This window comes from Uranotaenia lowii, chromosome 3, assembly GCF_029784155.1.
Source record: "Uranotaenia lowii strain MFRU-FL chromosome 3, ASM2978415v1, whole genome shotgun sequence".
Taxonomy (NCBI): Eukaryota; Metazoa; Arthropoda; class Insecta; order Diptera; family Culicidae; genus Uranotaenia; species Uranotaenia lowii.
This window is the reverse complement of record NC_073693.1, coordinates 59,023,436-59,049,012: the sequence shown is the minus strand read 5'-3', so window position 1 is coordinate 59,049,012 and position 25,577 is coordinate 59,023,436. Positions and strand designations below refer to the sequence as shown.

The following is a 25,577-nucleotide window of genomic DNA, read 5'->3' as shown; positions in this document are numbered from 1 at the left end:
AATCGGTCGGACAGAGGGGCATCTCTTCCAGCTGCATCGTGGCTCCATATCTTCCCGCACCACTGATGGTCAGATCAATGACGTTCCCATTGGCCGTGGCGTTAGCCGTCTCACGACGCGTCCTTGCAAGGTTTGGCTCCTCGGATCCTCCAATGGCCGATGCGTGGATCTCCAGCACACACTGAGCCGCCAGCAAAATTGCCACAAACAACAGAAGAATTTTGTGCGCTTCCTCCATGATCAACTACTAAACAGAAACGGTTGATCTTCCTGGCCAACAACTGAAGAATAACTGCCGTTAGGACTTGTTTCTTTCATCGAGCAACTCATATGTGCGGCTGATGAAGTTGTAATCGGTTAACCTTTGAACCCGAACGGGAACATTCATTCGCATAAATGAGTAGAGCAGAGCAATGCTCAGCAATTCCTCCGTTTGTTATTAATTTTAATATGCGTCTTTTTATTGCTCTTGCTTAGGTATTTTTTCCTATGTTATTTTCTTTCGTTTTGTCTGAGTAATGGTGCCAGGAAACATTCTTGCTCTCGGCATTTTGGCATCCCATGGCGTGGGATGAATAAGCTGATAAGAATGAGAGCAACAGCAGCATATCAGTAGAACATAAACTAAGCCGAAAAAGTATTACTCTCAGGCAGTTCTTATCAGGAAATTGCATTCGTCACATTTTTCATATCTCGAATGGGTTTCCTCGTGCAATGATTAGGCACACATCGTAGGCACTACTTAAATCAATCACCAACCTTGGATTTTAAAAAGCTCACCTAAAACTTCAAATCAAGTAATTTACGGCTGGTTTCATTTTATTTCATTTGTTTTTTTTTTTTCAAACAGTATGCAGATACTCAACGCAATATGCAATACCTTACTTAAACGCCTAAAAGTTGATACTGAAAAAATGGCTTATCGTAGAAACATCATTTTGGCGTTTTTTTTTTTTTGAATAAGGGGATTTTTTTTTATTATCTGACAATTTGCGCCGGGGGTCTTCGGATTTTCTCCAAAATTTCAAATTTTGTTCGTTTCAGCACCATAAGAAAACGTGTGTTTTTGCAGATTTCTAAGACTTTTATTTTTCAAGTTAGGAAACGTTTAAGTTTTTTTGAAAAAAAAATTACCCTCTTTTCAAATGCTCATAACTTTGTCAATTTTCAACGTAGAATATAAAATAGCACATCAAAACGCATTAAAATTTTATCAGCTATCCAAATAAAATATAAACAAAAAATTATATATTGATTTTCGGTATAAAATTAAGAAAATATGTTAAAAATAATGTCCAAAAGTACCGTCTGCACCACCAAAATTTTTGAAACATATTTCATTTTATAGTGCTATTAATTTCACAACTTTCATCTGAAGACACCAAAGTGGGCCATAAACTCCTTGAAGAGTTATGAAAGAAACAGTGACAATAAATCTCTTTTTTAACGCCAAAAACTAACAATTTTCGAACAACTGCACTCACATATACGAACACCGTCTCTTATCGTACGCAAGTGCACCGGGTTTTAAAAATCTGCAAAAAATACCATTTTATAGTCAAATTAGTTTTACAACTTTCACCCGAAGATACCAAAATGAGCCAATCAATGCTTCAAGAGTTATGGAAGAAATAAGGACCATATGTATTGTTGCGTCCGCGTCAGGGTATAACGATTCTCGCAAAGTCACGCGCTTATACGCATTTACACGAACGTTCATTCTAAAGCATACCCTAGAAAAAAGATTAAATTCATTAATTGTTCTTTGATCTAATTTTTTTAAAAGAGAAAATAAATAACTTGTCAATAAAATAATATCAACGTGCTTTTTTTACAACTCTGCACCTACAATGGGTACCTCGATTTTAACAATGGTCGCATCGCTAATGTATGTTCGATTGTCGTTTTTTTTCTACTGCACACGGAAAAGGTACTTGTGATGCTTTAAGAAGTAACATAAAAAGAATGGCGAGAGATGCTAGCATTAAAAACAGCAAATTTAAATGACCATTTCGACTTTTTTCGATTGGGCTAAAAATTTTAAATTGGGAAACAACTGGGAGTTTATATATGCTTCCAGCGCTGAATATGAAAAGGCTATAATCGAGCTAACCAACAGATTTAAGCAGTTTTCGGCATCGCTAACTGAAAAATTAGCGCCGCTTCTCTTTTTGAAATTTTCGTTAAAATTTACTCGATTAATCGGTTTTATGCCGAGTAGATAGTATGCAATTTTTGCATTAAATCTTTTGTGCGATTTATTCTAATTCATTATTTCTGCAATATTTTTTATTTTCCTTATTTAAAATGCTTCATATACAAAATAAATCTCCCAACCACCTCAAAGCAAAAAGCTGATTAAAGGAAGTTAAAATAGTTTTGTATTGTTTAGCGCCGCTTACTTAGCTGTTTTTTGGGTATTTTTCCCTCTTCAAGCATTTTTTTTTCGCAAAACTCACAGAAGAAGTAAAATACAATTACCGACTTCATAAAATTTCAGAAATTACTCAAAACGGTACCATTAAAAATGTAGTTGAAAATAGTTTTTAGACCGATTTTTCTCGTTTTTTTGAACCGGAAATTTCCTGTGACCATGTGGGTGAAAATCAGGAAAAATGCGGGAAATGAAAAATTGAAATTGAGTGACCACCTTGCATATTGTATTTTATTTCTTCTGTTAATGTTGCGAAAAGAAATGATAGAAAACGGAAAAATTACAATACACCATTCCCCTGAATCTAGTGCGCAATCCTCCACTGAGACCATTAGAAGTGACAATTTTCACTTGAAGCGCACATTGAGGTTAGAATGATAGCCAATGTCACCTTAACTTAAAAAGTATATTCTATCATAAATATTTCGAGAGATTGATGAAAGTATATGGAGGTTAGCAGTCTTCAACTAGCGGAACCAACAATTAACGGGACTTTTTAATTCGCTAACTCAATCAAAACTTAGCGCCATAATTACATCGCTGACGAAAAATTCGCAGACTAATTAGCGATTAGCGGATCGGCGCTTTTGTGCCGAACACTGGATTTAAGTATTCATCAGCTATACCTGAAACCAAACAATTCCATGCATTCGTTCCCAAATATGAATGGAAAATAACCGCCGCAGAATACTCTGCATGACATAGCCACATAGCTCTCGCTTATGGATCCGAATGTAGCCAATATTTATTTTGTTATACATACTTGTCAGATGACTTCTTCAAATGAGAAATGTATAATTTTAAGTTATCTCATTCAGCTTATTTTTATTCAATTATTTCAGGAATTTCAATCGTATTGGTAAAAATACGTGCTCAAATGCACGATTGAACGTACATTAGCGATGCGACCATTGTGTTCTGCGTATAAGCGCGTGACTGTGCGAGAATCGTTATACCCTGACGCGGGCGCAACAATACATATGGTCATTATTTCTTCCATAACTCTTGAAGCATTGATTGGCTCATTTTGGTGTCTTCGGGTGAAAGTTGTAAAACTAATTTGACTATAAAATTGTATTTTTTTGCAGATTTTTAAAACCCGGTGCACTTGCGTACGATAAGAGACGGTGTTCGTATATGTGAGTGCACTGCCCTTCTAAGCAAGATTGTCCCATGTGGAAAAACGAGCAAGCGAGAAAAACGCGATTGAAATTTTGATCTGTTTTTCGGATTTTCGTTAAATTTATGGCTCTTCCGCACCTTTCATGCAAATTGTTTTTATAGTTGGTCAATTTACATTGGAATCTATACTTACTTTTTGATTTTTTTCCTCAAAGCAGAAGATAATCGTAAAAAACGTTTCGTGTGACACTTTTGCGTAGAATATGAGCGTGTGTTTTTTTGTTTCTATGGAAAAACTGTCACACGAGATCTTTTTTCTTCTTTGTTATTGTGCGGGAACGGGAAGGATTTTAAAGTGTTTCGGAAAAAAATTATAATTGAGCGTTCATAACTATAGATAAGATGAGTACATTATTGATGCTGAAGGTTTACGGTTTGGAGTCAAGTTTAGAGAACAGTGACAGACAGTAATGACGATTTCCTCGGATTCAATGACACCGAAATCAGAATTGGATCAGAACGGTTCTTAAAATGTGTTTTCTAAGTTTAAGGATGATCCGAATGAATCCGATTCATGTTTTTTTTTTCACTTTTTTTTAGAACTATGAAAGAAATAATCAAGGAAAATTCTACGTGGAAGCGCAATATTGCGCATCGATTAATTGTTTTCCTGTGGATGCCGGAAGCATTGCCATAACCATATTAGCCGGGATGATCAAGCTCATTTGGATAACACATTCTGAAGCTTCGATAACGTAGGCTAAAAAATACTATAAGTATCCGAAAATATGCTTATTTTGAGGAACCAAGAATAAGACAAAATGATGGATCTGAACCGGAAGTGGAGGAAAAGCTTTTACTGAAGTGACCCCCTCTCCATTGTCCATCCCTGTGACCTTCATTCATAAAAAAAAATACATTTAACGTTCAACATTACAGGAAAATGTGTCATTGAAGCGATTTTTGAGGAATTCTGTTACAGTCGAGTGGTTTTGAAGAGTTTTTCTCAGTGGGACATTCTTGCGTATAAACATCAACATAGAGACAACCACCTAGATGAAAATTTCTTAGATGTTCAGAACAAAGTATACTTTTTTGTGTTTGTATTCGAAAGATAACACCATAATAAGCAGTTTCCAGCAAAAAAGTGAAAATGACCCAAAAGTCACATGGGACATTCTTGCGTAGAACGGCAGTGCAGTTGTTCGAAAATTGTTAGTTTTTGGCGTTAAAAAAGAGATTTATTGTCACTGTTTCTTTCATAACTCTTCAAGGAGTTTATGGCCCACTTTGGTGTCTTCAGATGAAAGTTGTGAAATTAATAGGACTATAAAATGAAATATGTTTCAAAAATTTTGGTGGTGCAGACGGTACTTTTGGACATTATTTTTAACATATTTTCTTAATTTTATACCGAGAATCAATATATAATTTTATATTAATATTTTATTTGGATAGCTGGTAAAATTTTAATGCGTTTTGATGTGCTATTTTATATTCTACGTTGAAAATTGACAAAGTTATGGGCATTTGAAAAGAGGGTAATTTTTTTTTCAAAAAAACTTAAACGTTTCCTAACTCGAAAAATAAAAGTCTTAGAAATCTGCAAAAACACACGTTTTCTTATGGTGCTGAAACAAACAAAATTTGAAATTTTGGAGAAAATCCAAAGACCCCCGGCGCAAACCCGTCAGATAATAAAAAAAAATCTCCATAACCTAGTTGGAAAATACCATTGAAGATCGGACTTGGGTTATTGGTAGAAAAGGAAATAACAGTATCAAGAAGTTTTTAGCACTGTGATCGGGTTTGAACTAGTGTCCAAGTATTCCACCGAATTTTAACGTTTATTTTCGAGGGGTCTAAATATAGCTTAACACTTGGCTCCAAGTTTTTTCACTTAATGAAATATTTTAAGGCTCCATTTAAAGAATGTTGCAATAACATCGACAATCTGGCGATCGTTGACTGTATCTGGAGTTTTGCTGAGCCCTCTAAATAGCGTTGGGCCTTTATCGAAAGCAAAATCAGTACAATTCAGGTTCCCATCAAAAACCAGTAATCGATAACGTTGAGGATTTAACGAATCTTTTCAGCCTGACGATTATTGATAAATAAATCCTTTAAAAAATATCTCTTCAGTACTGTACAAACGGGGTTTTCATTTGAGAGATTATTTAAAGTTAACCAAGAATGGAATACGGAACACAATTTTTGGAAAACTTCATTTTACTCCCTACAAGTTTTATTTTTCTGCTTATCGGAATAAATTCATAGCAATATATTTGTACACTGATTCAAATACTTTTCTCGAAATACATCATCCGCAAACAGGTCGTCTATCCTCCAAAGACGTTTTTCACGGAATCCCAGCCGGAAACGGTTTTATTGCTGACCCAATTCTTGGTGTTGTCCCACCAACCCGGTGCCTCGGTGGTTGTTTCCGCAGATTCGTCAGCCGAGACCAGCCCGTAGAAGTTGCAGCTGAAGAACACGGCAACAGCCAGGACAACAAGCAAAAGCTTACGGTGCATTTTTAACCGACCGAACTTTAGAAAAAAAAATCCAACTTTCGAGTGATTGAATCGAAAACAGCCGACCTACTGACCATGTGCTGTCGCCGGTCACGAACTTTTGTACAACCTCTACCTAGCCAGGTCCAATTAGATTTGGCGACAATTGCTTTTGCTGCTGTTTCCACATTCCGTAGAAAATTACTTCCAATAGAATTAGTTTCACTTTGTTGATTGGTTAAGTACCCATTTCGTACAACAGCAACAACAGAGGCTGGGCTGGCTAATCTCCTACGCTAGAAACTGGTTCTAGGTGTAGTTGAACCGCCTATGAGTTGTTTGCGATCATCGCGTTATTGCGACTGAGATTTACGAATGTCACCGAAAGGTTCAAACGTGATTCATTTTTCAAAGGGTGTCGTTGATTAAAAAACAAGAAGACACTCTCGTAAGATATTTTGTTGTTGAGCTAACGTTTGAAGCTCATAAAGCCAGATGAGTATAAGTGGATTAAAGTTACTTTCGAGATTTTCGGGTTACCTACTACCTACTAGATAGTCCATCAGTAGATAGTATGTGATCGAAACTTAAATTGAATCGACAAAAAACGCTCGCTTCTTTGACTCCAGTAGACGCTCCAGACGCAAAAAGGTACTTTGTATGAGCTAAATGGGTTCTCGCAGACGAGGTTTCTGGGCTGGAGCACCCATTGGAGTTAGGCGAAGCAATTTTTTAAATAATGTTTTCCACGACACTTGAAAATTTTTGTCTTGAAAAGTGACAAGCTAAGCATTTCATAAGAAAATTTTTTTTAACTCAATAATAAAAATTAAATAATCATATAAAAGTTAACAAACAGGTGGTAATAAATTAATTGAACAATGTAATGGAGCGGTGATATTGCAATAAATGACAACAATATATATTTTATCCTATAAAAACTGTCCTTCTATTGATTCAAATGTATTATTATACTACTAATTCAAAGATTTTTTTTAATAATAAGAGAAAAAAATAAGAAATAGTAAGAAACAGGAAAACAAACAGTAAAGGTAGTTTATATAATTTCTAAAATAGTGCAATGAATAATGTGTATAAAGAAACTTAACTTGTCTAATGCTGTAAAATTCAATAAGTAAGGTAATCCTAACACCATTTCATGCCTAATTTCGTAAAGGTAAGCTTCATTCAGCCATGAAAAGAACACTCGCAACACATAGTTCGAGTAGAGCTAGTATGTATAATAAAAATTTGGTCACACTAAGAACAGAGTTAGATGGTGAAATGGCCATCAGCACTTCAGCAGCTCGTTGGCCTTTTTCTCCAGCAGAGAGGTTACCTTGCCGAGGTCGCAGTCCTTCGCAATCTTGGCGTACATGGTTTTTCTTACCTCGGTCAGCGTCAGCCAGAAGGGGGCCTGCTGGGAGATCAGCTTGAGGTGCTCCTCCAAATCTTTGACTGTCAGATTACCTCGGTAGCTGTTTTCTATCTTCAGCAGGGCAGTTTCGAGCGGAAGCACACCTTTTCGTTCGGTAACGAAGACGTTACGCAGGTGTCGTGCTATTTCCGGTAGACGGCCATATTTGATGGCTTCCTGCTCTTGGGAGGGTCTTCGGGTCATTTGGTCCAGTGCTTTGGCGGCTTGTTTGGCTCGAATTTTCTCCAAAAGGGATTGAGGAACGTTTTTCAGAGCCGATTGGAATGGATCGGCTTGCTTGGGAGCTGGAGGAATTATTTCGGCAGTGGTAGCTGGAGCAGTTGTCTGTGAGGTGACTGTTTCGGCGTTTTCCTGGCGTTTTTTCTGTTCCAGTCGTTCTAAAGCACGTTCCATGGGTGTGTTGCAGTTGAATAGATTTCTGGCAGTGGAGAGAACATCTTTGGCAGTTGAAAATCTTTCGACATTCGGCGGTATAGGAAGTGGGGTCTGTTCTACGTCCGGGCAGCTTTCAAGGTCGAATTCGGGATGCCAGCGAGTCAATTTGTTCTTGGCAATTATCATGGGCGGATCGAGATTGCGTAGGAATTTATCGTGGGCATCCTTTGCTCGCTCAAGCAGAATGCGATTGAACTTCTGGATCCGTAGAATCATGACCTGGGGATTCATTGCCTGGTTTTGAGCATTGCGAATAACGTTGGTTTCTTCATCGATGGTTTTAACGTTTGTTTTCTCCTCCACGTTTGGTTTTATAACCAGCTGATAAGTATCGTATTTGGTGACCGATCCATAATTTTTGGTCAGATCCTGGCTAAAGGTGAACGCTTCAGGAAACAGATTCTTTATCTGAGCCAAGTGGCTTTCGTACAGGTTCTTTCTAGCCATCCTTTGAACGGCGGGTTTGAGTTTCTTGAATGTGATCTGCTCCTTCCGGTTGTAGAACATGGCACAGACGGTATCGATGCACTTGAACAGTTCGGCCAAGCAGCGGTACTTGTAGGGTAACTGCAGAGCCGGTCGTCCGGATTCCGCCAACGTTTGGAAGCGCTGATAGGCCGGTACTTTAGTGGGACTAGCAGTAACCGGACTGGCCGTTGTAGGTTCCTTAATTGGGCTCATCAGAGCCGACAAACGCTTCGGAGTGACTGCCTTGTGAGGGGACATCAACGAACTATGAGCGGCCTTGGTCGGTGTCCGGTGCAGCATTTTCGTAGGCGATGTAAACACCTTTTGGGGGCTGGAAATTGAGAAAAAATAAATTGAAACAATTAATGAATAGAGAATTCAAACAGTAAAAACTGAGCAAGTTTCTTTGTAAATTAGATCGTTTTTAATCTATTTGAATTTTTATGTTTTTAAAGTACCACTCAAGAACTTTTAAACAGTTTTGAAGGATCAAAGCATTTTTATATAGAGTTCTTGTTTGCTAACCAAAACCAACAATTGTTTACTTATGCGTTTGGTTCCTGAAATTATTCTGCAAGGAGAATAACAATTTCGGTGAGAAAGTTGATTTCATTCATTGAATGTTTTCTTTATTGTTTTTCTTTATCATTGTGCAATTTAGTTAGGTGCTTTGCAAACAACTAGTAACTTGAAATTTTGAAATGAATTATTTCTGAAGTGTTATGGCAAATATTAGAAACTCGAAAATTATTCAACTGATTTGTATGCTAAGCTAGAATTTGAAATTTCAATCTGAAATATGAAGCTGAATATCAAAATTCATATTTAAATCGGTAATTGAAATTTAACTATTTTTCTTAGTTTCATTTTGCCACAGTTAGAAATTTTTCAGGCTAAGCAAGATTGTCCCATGTGTAAAAACGTGCAAACGAGAAAAACGCGATTGAAATATCAGCTATGTTTCCAATTTTTCTCTCAAACTAAAAATTCACCGACAGTTTTTTCGTAGTGAACAGTTCAAGTTAATCATTTTACAATGTTTTCTCCCAAAAAAATTACATTTCCTAAAAAAAAAACAGCAAATTAGAGCCAAAAATGCCCCATGTGACACCTTTGCGTAGAATCAGAACGCATGCCGATGCTAGTTCTTGAAAAACTCACACGGCTACAATTTTCTATCCTTTTAAAAGCTTGCGTAGTTTATTTTTTTCCCATTAACTCATGCTAAACCGTAATTTGAGAAATACGTTCCTCTTTGTTTATAAAAATGTATAGTTGAGTATGGATCCTGTAAGTAGTGCCTACCGAAAAGTGTTTAGTGAAAATTTCTCTGAATGAAACACTCAAGGCTTCTCGCTCCTCCTCTGCCCTTTTAGTGTTCTTTTTAGTAAATAACGTTAAATTCAACAGTTTGAACTGACATCTTAAGACAATTTTTTGATAAAATTAGCTTTTTTCATAGAATTTTCTCTAGTGTGACATTCTTGCGTAGAACTATCAACATAGAGACAACCACCTTGATGAAAATTTCCGATAAGTTCAGAACAAAGTATACTTGTTTGTGTTTTTATTCGAAAGTTAACACTAAAAGAGACCGTTTCCAGCAAAAAAGTGAAAATGACCCAAAAGTCACATGGGACATTCTTGCTTAGAGCGCTTCTCGCGACAAGCGAATAAAAACGAGATATCTCGTATTTGGTCCGCAATGTGTTAAATTAAGAAACCTGGCTATCTGTATTTCAATTTCTTAATGTTTCCTAAATTTAGTTCTGATTCTAGTTTCTTATCTTGAAAACAAAATCGGATAGGGAAGAATGACATCAAAATGTTAAATTCCCAGGAAAAAAAAATGTTGAAAACAATTTCAAACATCAGTTTTAGATTTGAGTTTCTAAATTCTAAAATTCTTTTTTTGAAAACATTTCTAGTGTTGATTCCTAAGAATGATTTTGATTTCTGATCTCGAAACTTTGTCCGAAAAATTCTCATCTAGTCAAAACATTCAGCTGTACTTCAGCTGTACTGTGACTCAACATAGAGCGGAATAACTACCAAAAAATCAAATCAAGTCCCAGACACAGGTAGGTAGTTCGGTCCCTTTTTGATTGCTTTTGCGTTGAGCATCAAATGCAACCGAAACAACATCAAACAGGTAGCATGTTGTTTCTGCTTTCTTACATTGCATTGCTTTTGCAGTCATACAAGCAAAATGAGATTTTGTGTTGATTCTTATCTTATCAGTTCGGAAGTCATCTCTGTTATTGGTGAGCGTTTCGTCTATTCAATGATGGACAAGATTGAACTTGCCCAAAGTGCGAAAACTTACCTCACGGGAACCTCCACTTCCAATGATTGGAACTCCTTCAGATTCCGGGCGGCCGTACTGGGGCTCGGGGGAACCGGTTTCTGCTTGGTCTCCTCCAGTCGAACCTTCTCCATCCGGTCCAGCTTATCGAAACCACTTTGTAGCTTGTTCAGTTTGGTCTTCAGCTCCGTTAGGCGGGCACTGCGGCTCAGCTTGGTCTTGACCTCGTCCGCGGTCAAACTGCTGATGTCCTTGGACGGCGCCGGATTGGGCAACACTTGCTTTGTTGGCGTCTTCATGCCTCGCTCGACATTGTTGGCATTGTTTTTGCTGGAAAATTCAACTTTCGTGGGACTTGCCTCCTTAGTTTGTTCCGGTTTTGGAACCGACTTGATTGGCGTCCGGGTTGATTTTTGGCTAAGTTTTTTCTTCGGGGACAGGTTGCCCATTTTCAAAAATTTAACCAGTTTCGGTTGCTCTAACATTTCTCGCGTTTTTTCGTCCACCGTGACCGCTCCGATACGCTTGATGTTTCTGGTCGCTCTGGTAACCCTTCTGGATTCCGGAGTACCATTTTCTCCCACCGGTTCATTACCCGCATCGACGACGGCATTCTTGAAAAGAAAGTTCTTAGTATTTGCGAAGGCAGTACGTTGGGAACTACCATTGACCGGAATCGGTCCGGAAGGAAGCAAATCAGAAGTGGGATGTTCTAGCACTAGTACCTTATTGCGAACCGCCGAACCCACATCATCCGCCGCAACACGCTTCCTTGTGTTGAAATATGCCGCTACCGTCGGTTGAGACATCCTTGAAACCTACTGATGATCCTGATCCTTACTTCTCACTGGTCAATATAAAACTGACGCCTTCGGTTCTACGCACTTGAATTCACTGATTTTTCCTGAACACCGACCCGTCTCCCGTTGGAATGAAAATGGCCGAAAGGGGATTGGTACAGCAGGATCGTTTTCCCTCCAATTTGATTCCAACTGCAGTTGCAGCGAAAGGCATCGATGTCAAAAAAAAAGTGCAACTCGCATTCCGTTACGTTTCCATATGATAGGACTTTACTCGGTCACCAATACAATCTCAGAAGTATGTATGATATGCACAGTTGTTTTCCTCCAGCCGTCGTTAATTTGCTTTAAGAGTAGCTGTGTGTGTGAGTTTTTTGATGGAAATGTCTACTGTAAACAACGTTGAGTGAAAGGCGCCATTTTTCATAATAATGCGCCGGGTATAGAAACTTCAAACTGAACACGCAGAAGATGGAATACCTAAATTATGGTTTAATTTAAACTAGATATCATCGATAACCATAGTCTTTTTCATAAATATAATACATTACAATCAGTATAAAAATGGTTTTGAAAACTAGCTTTAACGTTTTCCTGGAAATAAAAATTATTTTTAATTGTAAATAGTTTTATCATTAAGGCTCACATTGATCAAATTAAATTTCACTATTTTCTCAACTTAAAGATCCAAACAATGTATTGAAACTTTATTTTTCCATCGACAGTTCATTATATGATGACATTTTTTTCAAGTTAAAAAAAGAACTTTCAAAACTCATTGCTTTTTTTAATATTTTGTCTTATTATTATTTAAATGATTAGCGAAATACTAATGCAAGCAGGAGAGATTTCTAGGCAAATCTGACACTATTGTATTATATTCGATATCAGGGCCGTAGGAAGAACCGACTCATGGGGGGGGGGGGGGAAGGGGGGTTTGGTGACGTAATTTTACTTAGGATTTTTGCCCAACAATTAATGCATGAATAAAAATAAATTATGTATTAACTAAACTGATGTACAAGCTAAGCCTTGAAACGTGTGTAAAGTTCCAACGACCGTTTTCAATCAATTTTATGTGTTTTGGTTGATCCACCAGATGTCTCCAAGGACACCAGAGAGAACTGTCAAGAAGAAAATGAAATGTAAACAAAACAAAATAACAAACTATTAGTCAGTTATGAATATGTCGAATTACTATTTGACGAGTTTTGAAGATTCGCAACACATTTATGATTTGCGTAATGGAATTTTTTTTAGCTTTAAGCTGTTTTTCTAATTGTTTCAAACTATCATGAAGCACTAAATAGAAACAGATATGATACGATAAAATGCTCGCTCAGAATAGCCTAGAATCGGTATTGTTTCATGAGATTTTTATTTTTAAACTCAACTGGATAAAATAACTGGTTCGTCTGGCTTGTCCGAAGTTCTTAGTTAGTCTTTTTTAAGTAAAAAGAATGAAGATAAAATGAAACAGGCAAATTTACCTTGCTGTGAATATATTGAAGCCGTCCATTCTACTACGATGTTAATTTATCAATTTTTGAGATCATATACGATTGTGCTCTTCCAAGAATGAGGTACTTCAAAAGTTTAATCGGCTTGTTTAAATGATAGCATTCGAAAATTTGTACTGGTTTCTGGAATATAATAATTCAAGCTTGTACATCTGTTTGTTATTTCGGCAGTCTCTGTAGTGAAAAAAATATGATATCTAATGCTATTTTCCCCAGCTTAAAATTATTCGTGGTTAATCTAATTGTATAGAATAATTCGTCTTATTGTATTTAAATTTATTCATTTTTGAATTCAAATACCATTGCGTCCTTTCGAAAAATTGTTACATTTAAAAGAGCTATCTAGAAACAGTGCCATCTATAGAGTTGTTTTTGACATTTCTTACGCACACTTGCTAAGCGTGTGCAGATGAGACGGGACAATTAACCTCAAAAACTCTCGGTATAAAAAACGGGCAGCCGGTCGACACACATGGTCGTTTTTGTGGTTAATTGTCCCAAAACTGAAAAGTGTTGGTGAAACAACCAGCAAAAAATCACGAACACTACCAGCGGCAAATAGGACTATTGCGCCGTTCAAAAGTTAGAAATCTAGCAATAGATGGCACTGTTTTTCGTCATTTTTTAACGGCTTCTTTAAAATAGAGCACTGGAAATTTTACACAAATTTCTGAAGATTTTTTGTTCGAGCTTGTGCATCTGTTCATCTGTGTTAACTATATGATTATTCTTGTTTTTCGTATGAAATCGTAACTTAAGAAAAGCGGTCCTTAAACTTAAGGGTGATCTAAATTTTTATAACGATGCCAAAAACATGACTCAAATTTTGTATGAAATGCAACATCAAATTCGAACCAGGAAATCAAGAATCTCAAACTGGATACAGAATCAGAAATACAAAAATGAAATACAATTTTGGTTAAAGGAAAATGGGACCAAAACCTCCGAGATGGGATAAACTCTCTAAAGACCGATTGCACGCCGTGTGTGCAATGGAATTTTGTGCCTTTTTCAGAACAATCATTTATTGTGAGTTTACTATTGCTCGAAAAAAAAATGTTCCTATACCAACGGAATATGCAAAGTTCAGGAAAAATTTATTGAGCATTGATTCTTATGAAAATTAAACAACATAAAAGTTATCTAAGAGTAAAGTACTTTAAGTTTGAATGTCGCAAAAAGACCTCCATCTCGAATGGGTTAATTTAAAATTTAATATTCAGACCTGAATTTCTATGAACGAGTGAGAAAATTTTGAAAAATTGTAGCAGAATTTTGAACTTGGGATGGGTTTTTTAGGTTTCGGCATTAATTTTTAGTCTAACTGTACTATATTATCATAATTTGATTATGAATTTAAAATTTTGAGTGGAGAGTAGAATACCTCGCTTGCTTTTTTGGACCCTCATGAGGAGGGGGGGAGGGGTTTAAACCCCAAACCCCCCGTTCCTACAGCAATGTTTGATATACAATAATATTGATTTTTACATTCGATTCGACAAAATTTAAATAAACTGTGAAAAAAACCTTTCGAAAATAAGCACAGAAAAAATCGCTATATTTAAGCTCCAAGAAACTTTTAAAGGGAAGTGATGATGAAAAATACCATCGCATTATTGGTTTGAACGAAAAAGGTTTTTCTCAAAAAATAGTTTAAATCTTTTTACGAACTAAGAAAGACATTCATCTTATTTTTAGTTTTTAATAAATAAAAAGGAAGCAAATGATGTAAAAAAAGAATATTCACTAAACATTTCAATAAAATTAAAACATTTCCATTATTGAGAAATGATCTAAATTTAGTGATGATCCTATTCAATTTAATTACCTTTAATAAAAAAAAAAAATAAGCAAGTAAGGTACACCGGGGTAAGTGTGGACGATGGCTATAAAAACAATACTGTGCACTATTTTTTCAAACTTTTGATGCAGAATGTTCAATTTACTTGTAATCTATCCAATAACTGTGAAAAAGATACGATTCAGACAATAACGGTTGTTTACAGTGACTTTTTCGGAATTTTCTATTTTCAACTACGATGTCGAGTTGATGTGCATCTTTTTCAATTGCAAATTTCTCCTAAACTAGCTGGCTCTCGATAAAAAACTCTACATTGAAACAATCCTTACATTCCAAACAACCAGTTAGGAAAAGAAACGGCGGTTAAAAATCAAGAAAAAAGAGTTTGTTTACAAAAAACTAAAATTTTGTCTCCAACCCCTACCTGGGGTAAGTGTGGACGGCTTTAAAAAGACTTGATGTTTACACATTTTTTCAATTTTCTGTCCTTCATCCTTTATGAGTTGTATTATTTAGCTATATTAAGCATTCGGATCATGAAAATTTGAGTAAAGTACTTATTTGTTCTGTGTTTTTGATGAAATCGGATCTCGTGTGTTGTAACATAAATTACACACTATAATTATAGTATCATGAACTTTTTTCAAAATTTTGGACGGTTCGAGCAATAAAGTAACGTATTCAACCAAGAAAACCCAATTTTTTTGAAAATTTCCTGAGAAATCAAAGGGAAAATCTACCGTCCACACTTACCCCATAAAGCGGGGTAAGTGAAGACACCAGCCGTCCATAACGATTTGCGTGATAACTTTTTTCGCTTTGCTTCTATCGATCTCATCTCTTCAGCTTTTGTAAAAAACATGTTCTGCATCACATTGAATTTATCAAAATTGCTCCACTGCTGATTTTTTTTATGATTTTTTAAAGTTGAACTATACGAAAACCCGTCCACACTTACCCCGGTGTACCTTACATAAATTCGTTTTATTTAGCGTTTTATTGTCAAAAAATTGTCGTTATAAAAATTCCGTAAAGCTCTACCAACTATTAAATATTAACACTAAACATACCGACACTTTCTTTATACCTATTCATAACGCGAGCAGTCAAATGACGGCAAACACCGTTTTCGCTAAAACTCCCTTGTTCCTCAACCGATTTTTACAATTTATAGTTTTGAAAAGCTTATAATTCGACTCAAATATGATTCTCAAACAATTTTCGGCTACAATCAATAATTTTAAAGTTATTTAAAGAGCAAGAAATTTTTCATGAAAAAACATGCTTCAAGAGAAAGGCTGTAAATCAGTTAAGTGCTCGAAAAAAATTTCACATAGTGCCTGAGAAAGCTGAAGTTAGAAGCTATATGTTGCACATATGGAACATTTTTTTAAAAATTTTCTAAGATCATGGCCACAAAAATGTAAAAAAGTTGTGTAAAACACGTACTTTTCAATCAATCAACCGCCAAAGCTGTTCCTATTACAGTAGAAAATTTTGAAAAAATAAATTGGAAAGTTGACGTAATTTGGCACATTTTGGCATCTTTAGATTTTTGAAATACGAAATACATAATTCATGACGGCTTTTCAAAGGTATCCGTTTTTCGCATATAGTTTTATTGCCTTAACTTTACGTTAACGTACTCAAAATCCAGTGCAAAGCTAAATTTAGGTGTAGGGATTGTCTCAGAAAATCCAAATTGATAAAAAGTTCGATAAACAGCTACCTTTGAAAAGTCGTCATAAATTATGTATTTCGTATTTCAAAAATCTAAAGATGCCAAAATGTGACAAATTACGTAAACTTGCCAATTCACTTTTTCAAAATTTTCCACTGTAACAGGAACAGCTTTGGCGGTTGATTGATTGAAAAGTACGGGGTTTAAACTACTTTTTTACATTTTTTGTGGCCATGATCTTAGAAATTTAAAAAAAGTTCAATAAGTGCAACATATAGCTTCTATCTTCAGTTTGCTCAGGCACTAAGTGATTTTTTTTCAAAGACTTAATAACTGCCTTTTTCCTGAAACATGTTTTTTTTTATAAAAAAAGTTTTTGGACTTTAAATAACTTTAAAATTATTGATTGTTGCTGAAAATTGTCTGAGAAACATTTTTGAGTCGAATTATAAGCTTTTCAAAACTATAAATTGTAAAAATCGGTTGATAAACAAGGGAGTTTCAGCGAAAACGGTGTTTGCCGTCATTTGACCGCTCGCGGTATGAATAGGTATACCACATGCGTTATTCGAAAACCGCAACACTTAAAAAAAAATTAAAAACGCAAAAATACTTGCATTTTGTAAATAAAAAATAGTCCTGTCGTTAAATTTGCGAAAAAAAAAACAATTATATAAGGCGTAATCATCGTTTAAAGTTCAAAAACCGTCATTTGACCGCCTCCGGTACGTTTAGTGTTAACTAAATTTTGTTTGAATGCGGCCCGCCAAAGATCTTCAAATTATAAGTGGCCCGTTGCTTAAAAAGGTTGCTCACCTCTGCTTCAAATGATTTCCGACACTCAAAATAAAATTCAGTTAAGTTGTCATGAGAAATCGAGTACATTTTCTCCACAATTAACATTATGCCCCGAATCATTTTCACAGGATTAGGAATGCTAAACTGTGACTGATCACCATGAAATTAAAACAACCATCATCTACATATACTAGGTAATTGTCTTTATTTAATCATTAATTATATATTGTTAATCCATTATTATTTATACTTTCCTTTATCGTTCGCACAAGGGTATTGTTATCAACGGCAATTTGTTTCGTTTTGCTATCTTTCCTCCGATCGACTGTTTGCTTTGTTCAACTTTTTTACCCTTTGACTCGCTCATCGGAACCCCATTTCGTTTCTCGGCTTAGCACTTTTTTTAGTTCTTATTTGCCATTTGTTCTCCAGTCCTAGTTCCAATGGTTTGCCGTTGCTGGTGCTGCTTTATCACCTATGGTATAACGTGGGTGCCATTAACCTTTTTTTCTGTTTTGCTCAATTTCGTTTCAAAGTGTTCGCTCTTGAATCGATTTAACTCCGGATCACCAAAAGTATAGATAATAATTAATAGGTTGTTTTTTACAATTTTCAAAGCTATATATGTAATTTTTTATATGTTTTTCCCATTTTTTGTTATTATTATTTGTTTTGTCAGTATATATATGTTCATTTTTTTTTTTTGGATATTCAATTTAAAATTGAACTGAAGATCAAATAATTTCCTGTGAAATATGTTCACTAGTCATAATAAATTTAACTTTATTACATAACACATTCTGCACTGATTACCTGCTATTTAATTCTGCTCAATTAATTTCAATTATGTGTCTGTGTGTTTGTTTGGTGGAATTTAAGTTTTTCTCAAATTTCGAAGTGAACGCGAGTGACTAATCGTTATGTGATGAGCGTGTGTTTTTTTTTTAAATTTTCATCCCAGATATTTGATAACTATTTGCTGCAGAGGGGAGATCAATCTCTCCCGGTTTTTTTTTTTGTATAATTTAACGATTATACTTCAAATGGGTACCATTCGCAGTATTTGTCATTTGTTAAAGTTACCGTTTAATAAGCATATTGAACTAAACCTGTTTTCTAATTTTTATGCTTCACTATTTTTGTATCGTTGAGTTGAGTTTTTTTTCTTTGTATTTTTTTGTTTTGTTCTGTAACACTTTCATAGCATGTTTAGCTTATTTCTTTTAAATGATAGGTACAGAAAGCAGCAGAAACTATTGGACTATTGTTTTAGGTTTAAAAGTTAAAACTGATTGTTGAGAAAGATTGTAAAATTCTTCAAATAACCGCCAACATCGTATGTTTTAAGTTCACTTAATCTTGTTACTTAATGTTTTAATTTATCAACGTTTTAACAAGAGCTTTTCATTAAATATAGTATTTTCCCAGCTTTGAACAATCCCTGATTGCTGATAGTTAAAATGATTGGATAGATTCATTGCCAGCATGAAACACTTAAGAATGTAAGTTTTTGTCTGAGATCAATAATAAAAAACCCCATAAGGGTAGTTGAAGTTAATTTCCGCAACCAGGGAGTGCAAATACAACATAAATGTCTCAAATGTACCTAAAACATTTCTACTGAGACAGTTGTCAACCATGAAATTTTTGGTGGTAGTTCGTGAAAATTGGTGAAAAGATTTATATTTGTTGGAGTAAACTGTATTTCTCAAATTTATGATAGTTAAAGAAAATTCTAGAGATTGCCATTTGAAATATTCAACTGCAGTTTTTCTGGAAGGTTTTTCGTTTTAACAATCTTGATGTATTGCCATTGTTATCAATAGTCCGGTTTAAAGAGTGATTGGTAACACGCAAAGTACAAAAAATGGTTTATCTAATATTTTCTCCCGAACTCAGTTGAGTCATCAGAGTTATTACCCATGTATGAAATGACTCCATGGATTTTTTCGAAGAAGTGACTTCTATTGGTAAAAATCAAATTGAAAAATAGCTCAATTAGTCATTATTGTGTTCATCTGATGGATCTCAATATCGCTTAGAGGATACTGATAGATGGTAAACAAAGTACAAACGTGTTTTGTATGGTGATACAAGTTACACGGTGTTCTACATACTATTCAGCTGAACGTGCTTTTTGAAGGAATATTACACTGACTCCGAATGGAAAGTAGAAAATGGACGCTTCTTGAACGTTTAAATGGACGATACTTGTTTGAAAACTGGGCGCTTTGATTTTCTACGATTCTCCAGAAGATGTCAGGAGGTTCGTTACCTTTGTAAAAATCTAGAAAGCATACAGTTATCAAACGAGAACCACCATTGTTTGATGATCATCACAATATCGATGGAAGCAGCTGACCAGTTATTCTGATTCATCCAAGATAACACAAAGAAAAATTATTGACAAAAGTCTTATCTCAACCATTTTGCTAATGATTACATTTCTTGTATCTTGTTATTAGTATCGTTTTCTCCACTATTTTGTTAATTGTGTCCTATAATAAATTTGTGTTTCCCTAAAGATCAAATTTATAACAATTTCTTTGCTCTAACTTTATATTCTCCAGTAATAATAGCAAAACCAAACAACGCATTGCCGTCAGCAAATTTTCTGTATTCGTTTATCTCGTTTGCTGTTTTCGGTTACAACTGTCGTTTTGTCTTGTTTTCCTTCTTATTCGGTTTTCTTTGCTGTTACTTGTTAGTTATTTCAACAGAAACTCGATATTAGCTTGGTTTGATAATATGATATTTGTTGTTTGCCATAACCAATGGTTGTTTTTCACTGTACGTCACACATTTCACTGGTTATTGATCCTATCTTTGGTGTTTGTGACACTTTGAAATGTAGAGATACAACGTTGCAGTTTTTTTTTTCTATGCTTACTGTCAATGTCTTCTGAATTGTTTTTTCGCGGTTTTTTTTTATCTGAAGGAAAAGCTCGTGGAAAAAACTTTGATGTAACATTCATTGTAACCGGAAAATGTACCGTTGTTGTGACTTTGGTTGCACCGTTGGTCAAAATTTAAACGAGATTTTTAACAACATACATAAAGATATTTTTTTTCTTTAGGGTCAATCAATGGGTAGGTTGAAAAAAAAACACTTCTTTCCATTTTTGTGGATTTGATTTTCGTTAAATATGTATAATAGATCATATGTAAAGATTTTTCTTGTTTTTCTCGTCACTATATACTTTAATTATTTTTTTTTTCAAATTTTTTATTCTTGTTTTAGTGTGAGTGTGGTTGCTGTGTATGTGTTTCACATTAGCTTCTCTCTGGAATAGGTTTTAGCGAGAAGAGATTCTTATGATTGGTTTTATAAGGTTTTCTGGATTTTAGTTTTTAAACTGATGCTGATTGGAAACGAGCGATGACACGTCCTGTACGAGTGCCGCTGGCTGGGCCGGTTGGGCGGGAACCTGCATTGGCATCTGCTGCATCGGGGGATACATCATCTGCTGCTGTGGTTGCTCAGCTGGCATGAATTTTGCTATGATTGGTTTGGTTAGATGGAGGAAAGAGAAAACAAGATTACGGTTAAATTAGTCGACATCTGAACTCGAAACCCACACCTTCTACTACACACAGCGAAGGACCAGCTTTGTTCCTTTGAGAGACAACTCTACGCAAATAGGAAAACTAAAAATTTCTTGAAATTATGAATTACGCTCAAATCGAGAGACAGATTTCCAATTGCTAGGGTCACAATAAACAGTTGCAGCTAACAAATAAAAAACAAGTCACTCTTGCTAGTTTTTTTTGTACAGATATTACATAGTAGAATGCGCTTTTACAGTATACACAGTTTATGTTCAAAAACATACAAAACGCTCAGATTTGTACACCATCAGTTTGTGTTATGTAGCGGTAGGAGACAGGCTGCGGTTGCTAAACTAGCGGCTACGTTTAGATTGTCGTCGCAAAAGCTACACCCTGAGGAGGGCGAGTAGAAACGACCGAAACGTGGGTAAGGGTATGTGGTTGATGCATGAGTAAAGGCAGTTATGCACAGCTTTGCATAGCTCGTACGTACAGGCTTGCGAGTGGTTGTATTTGTTTTTCTATCCCGCCCCGTCCAGAAATCGTACAGAAATGAGTCTTAAGGGTCAGAATCAAAGATATAGGAAGCTTCATTGATTTTAAATGCGAGTATAATCTGCTATTATTTGTTTCGTGTCGATTTGAAAAGGTGATCATTAAAACGGTGTACTTTTTTCTCCCATCCAAATAGGATTCATTAAGCGTTGGACTGCTTATCGGAAATATGAAGACATTGATAAAACCACTAATTGCAATCCATTAATTAAAAACTGAACTAAATTTCACTTAATTAAAAAAAATCATAAAAATACTGCACAAAAAAACTTCTGATAAATTAAAGATGAAGGCTATAAAATCGGTCATATCCTCGAAGGTGTACGCTTAGATAAATTTTTGTTTGGATTATAAACTAATTGGTTTATTCATTTGTTCAAGGAAAAATTAGGTTCCACTGAGATTCTTTAATTTTTTTTATTCTGAGATTCTTATGTGTGGAATTACCCCGTTGCGAATGCTTTGAAGTACATTGAAATTTTTCCAGAATGAAGGTTCTATGTAGTAGAACAACTTTTACAAGACTGCAAGACACCTTACGCTTACCGGTAAAAGATTAAGTTCGAAGCTTGTTCTGAAAATGATTGTAAAAGCTTTTATAAATAGGCATTGTGCATCCGCATGACTATGTACACACGAGAATAAAGGAGAAATAAACGAAGCTTTTTTCTCCGTAAAACCAAGGAGAATGATATTTAATAGCCCTTATCCAAGCTTCCCCTAGAGTGTCTAATAAATCTTTAGAGAACAGTGCACGTAGGTTTAATCCTGGATTAGTCTGAGAAGAACCAGCAGGACCAAACAAACGTCGCTTCTTAAACAGACTCAGATAGTGTAGTAGGCAGAAGACTCTGCTGCTAATAAATGATATGTAACCGTTGTTGAGTCAAACGTTCGATTCACGTTCTTGCTTCACATTTTTTGCTGCTTGCACTCAAGTGTTTGTACACATTTTGATATCATTTTATACTTTATTTAATTAAAGTAATAAACATTTCTTAATATTTTTACTAACAGATGGCATTGATGTCACACCCAAATTTCATGCTTTACTCCAATCATGAGTTCGCAATAATTCAACACCATTGACATAAGATGTAAACGTCAGCGGCGATAATTCGATTTGTAACCGGCATTAACCTCCCAGCGCAACCGCATTGCGTATGGCTGAAGGAAACAAAATAAAAACATTTTCATGTACTTCCTCAACCCCTCACCAGATAAAGGAGGATGGAAACAATGAATGAATGAATTGATCCACTCGGAAAATGCTGTGCGTGCGAATGAGAGGCGGCGTTAGGAAAACTAGAGGAAAAAAAATCATTTCCTTGTTTCACATCACCGGCAAACAACCTTCGGCTAATCTGACCAAGGGGCTGAAAGAGAAGAAAATTTCCGAACTGACATTTCAGTACCGCACTGACGTTTTGGTTCCAAAATTCCATTGAAATCAAAGGGGAACTGACGTTCTGGTTCCGAGAAGTCTGTACGGTCGGGTCGGTTTGTATGTGATTTGACAATCGCTTCAGTCCTTTGAATCTGACCGGCTGTGCATGTGTATGAGGGGAAGAAGGAAACAAAAAACAGTTTATTGTTTTCAACACAAGCATGCAACGTTATACAAGCCGTATGACAAACATGTTTCTGATTTAAGCGTTTTTGATGTTTTTAAGCTTTTATCTTCAATGCTATTAAGGGAAAAAAGGTTAAATCTTATCAAAAAAAGCTTCCAATTACTTTTCCCATCAAAAACAATACTGGCAATCCCCCGGCCAAACGCCAGACACTGTGTGTTTTTTGGCGATGAGCCGTGCAGCAACACTTTAAAAATTAACCCTCGTTCTCCATCAGCCTCATTAGGTACACTGGTTAAGCTGTCGGATGGGCAAGATGAAAGTAGAAAATTGTTGTGAGTTCAGTTCTCACTGAAGGTTTTTTTTATCTTCTTGTTTCTGGGATAAATAATCCAATAGGATGAAAATCCTATAAATAATTTTTCTTGTTTCGCTTGAATGTTTATATGGAGTCCTGCATATCCAAGTAACCATGAGTACTAATAACTTGTCAAAATTCTATTCAATAACAGCTTTAGAGCTTTTCTGCTTCCTCTTACTTAGTGAGCCAGTTTTGGCGATACTAACTGCTGTTTTAGTGCAAATGATTACTTGGGTAATTTTGCACGAGAGCTCGAGTCTTTATGTCAGTGACGGGAAAGCATAATCATATAATCTTTGACGCAAAGCACATTTTAGCGCATTTTTGCCATATAGTTAGCCCCGTTTGGCATTGAAATTTCGCAATCTCTTCTTTTGGTGTAAATAAAAACTTGCCAGAATAATTTATGATATTTTTGGTTGTAAATTTTCAATTTTCCCAAAGGAAATCTCATACAAATACCAAGACTCTGCGAAACTAATTACATTTTTCCGATTAAGTTGAAACTTCATATGTATCATTTTATCTAGTATAGGATAAAAAATAGGCCTGCAGCTAGCTTCCAAGAAAGTTGAAAAGCCTAAGCCTAAAAGGCCACTCTACTATCCAATGATCCCCAAATGCGAGTGCAATAGACAATTGTGCCAGGGCAATTTTTTAGAATAAGGATGGCAATAATGTTAAACGTCAACTCGCCGTGTCAACTTTCTCAGACAACATCCGAAGGCATAATTCTGCAATTGAGGACGATCCTATAATTTGATATCAGTTCTGACATTTTTCATTCTATTCCACGAATTGAAATTTAAAAAAATATTGTGTTTAACATTTTTGAAATTTTTAGTACAGGGTACTTTCTAATTGTAATAACCTTTTTGCAACTTAAAGATTACCTCATTTCTGTACGATGTTTCTACTAAGGTCGTATTGTTGTGTTTTTTTAACATTTGTGAGAGTTACTTCGGAAAATAGTTTGTAAAAATTGATTTAAAATTAGTTCTAAGAATATTTCCCTGTAACGCACCCTGACGAATCCAAAATGTTGAGAAGAATTCATTTAGGTTATAATTATTATCATTAAGCAACTATAACTCTTCAAATTCGTTCTGAAAAAAAAACTAAGTAGGGGAGAATGAGGATACTTGATCCCTGGGGATACTTGATTCCTTAGCTATATCTCCAAACTGGAATGTCGTACAAATATCAAATGTTCTAGAAAAATGTGCCAAATGGAACAAAACAGCAATGGTTGAAGCTCAAAAAATTTAAAAAAAATAAGTTTTTGGTAGAGATGTACCGAATATTCGGTCGACCGAATATTCGGCGCCGAATACCGCCGAAAACCGTTAAGCCGAATATTCGGCTCACCGAATAGTTGAGCTAAGTATTCGGACGAATAGGCCGAATAGTCCGAATATCTACTACAGACTTGTAAATTTTTCAAATTTTTTTGGATAATTTATAAAATATCCAAAAGTTATGTTGTAAAGGCCACACAATCATTTAAAACTTATGGTTTCAACAATTATTTACGAGGAAGAATGACCTTAAAGGGTTAAATTCCTATAAAAAAAGGAGGTTTCAGTAAAACATCTAAGGTGTATCCGCGTATCTTTCACTGAAGACCGTGCAGGAGAATGCTGAACGGTATCGTTTTATACTTTCATTGTGGGGTTTATTACAGATTTTCTGGATATATTCCGGCTTGCCCATCAATCCAGTAAAGAGATTCCAGATTAGTAAAACTTGGCCATTTCCGAGTTTTGCTCGGGTTTATTCAGATTATTTGCTAAATCAAATAAAAATTCAAATTCCTCTTTAAAAATTTTTAAATTTTGTGTTCAATAATGATTTTTCAAAAATTTCAAAATATACATAAATTTTGCCCCTTTTTAATTTTTTTTTTTTAAATCGTTCTGAATGCTTGACGGTTTGGATACGTGTGGTTGAAAGTATGTTAAAGATCATCTATTTTTTCAACAACTATTTTGAAAATATCTTGCTCAAATTCGACCTCATCTACTTCAATTTCAGAGAAGCAATTTCAAAAAGCTTGGCTTCTGTTTCGACACGTTTTATCCCAGATTTCACAGGAACGCAATTTCTTTGGTGATAAACGCCCTAGAAGCTACGAGTCTGATGTCGTAATTGGGGACATTTTAAAAATCTGAAAGACCCCTGCTTAAAAAGTATCTTGTAATGCATCATCCGATAATATCATCT

At 35.4% G+C, this 25,577-nt stretch overlaps 2 protein-coding genes across 6 annotated transcripts in view; both read right to left on the bottom strand.

The window, feature by feature from the left end:
• Positions 1 to 6,994: 6,994 nt before the first annotated feature.
• Positions 6,995 to 11,758, bottom strand: LOC129751892 (DNA replication factor Cdt1). Of its 2 annotated transcripts, XM_055747659.1 has the most exons (3): positions 11,441 to 11,755; positions 10,737 to 11,329; positions 6,995 to 8,741 (listed from the first exon to the last, which is right to left on the bottom strand). In XM_055747659.1, the coding sequence occupies exons 1-3, from the start codon at positions 11,522 to 11,524 to the stop codon at positions 7,361 to 7,363; spliced, it is 2,058 nt and encodes a 685-aa protein (XP_055603634.1). In that variant the 5' UTR covers positions 11,525 to 11,755; the 3' UTR covers positions 6,995 to 7,360. The 2 variants fall into 2 exon arrangements, with proteins under 2 accessions (XP_055603634.1, XP_055603633.1); XM_055747658.1 differs by having other exon boundaries at positions 10,737 to 11,758.
• Positions 11,759 to 17,497: 5,739 nt separating this feature from the next.
• Positions 17,498 to 25,577, bottom strand: part of LOC129757772 (vesicle-associated membrane protein 2) — a 50,336-nt gene continuing 42,256 nt past the window's right edge. For 2 of the 4 annotated variants that reach the window (XM_055755068.1, XM_055755069.1), the window contains one exon: positions 17,498 to 20,814. In XM_055755068.1, the coding sequence (XP_055611043.1) occupies positions 20,660 to 20,814 (155 nt within the window). In that variant the 3' untranslated portion in view covers positions 17,498 to 20,659. The remainder of the gene's footprint in view (positions 20,815 to 25,577) is intronic. The other 2 variants (XR_008739803.1, XR_008739802.1) reach the window with 2 other exon arrangements.

What these genes read in the sequence shown, in the direction of transcription:
- LOC129751892 (XM_055747658.1), bottom strand. Translation starts at nt 11,524, where the DNA reads ATGTCTCAACCGACGGTAGCGGCATATTTCAACACAAGGAAGCGTGTT. An exon ending in GAAGTGGAGGTTCCCGTGAG is followed by an intron (nt 8,742 to 10,736) that starts GTAAGTTTTCGC and finishes CTCAATTTCCAG; the next exon opens with CCCCCAAAAGGTGTTTACAT.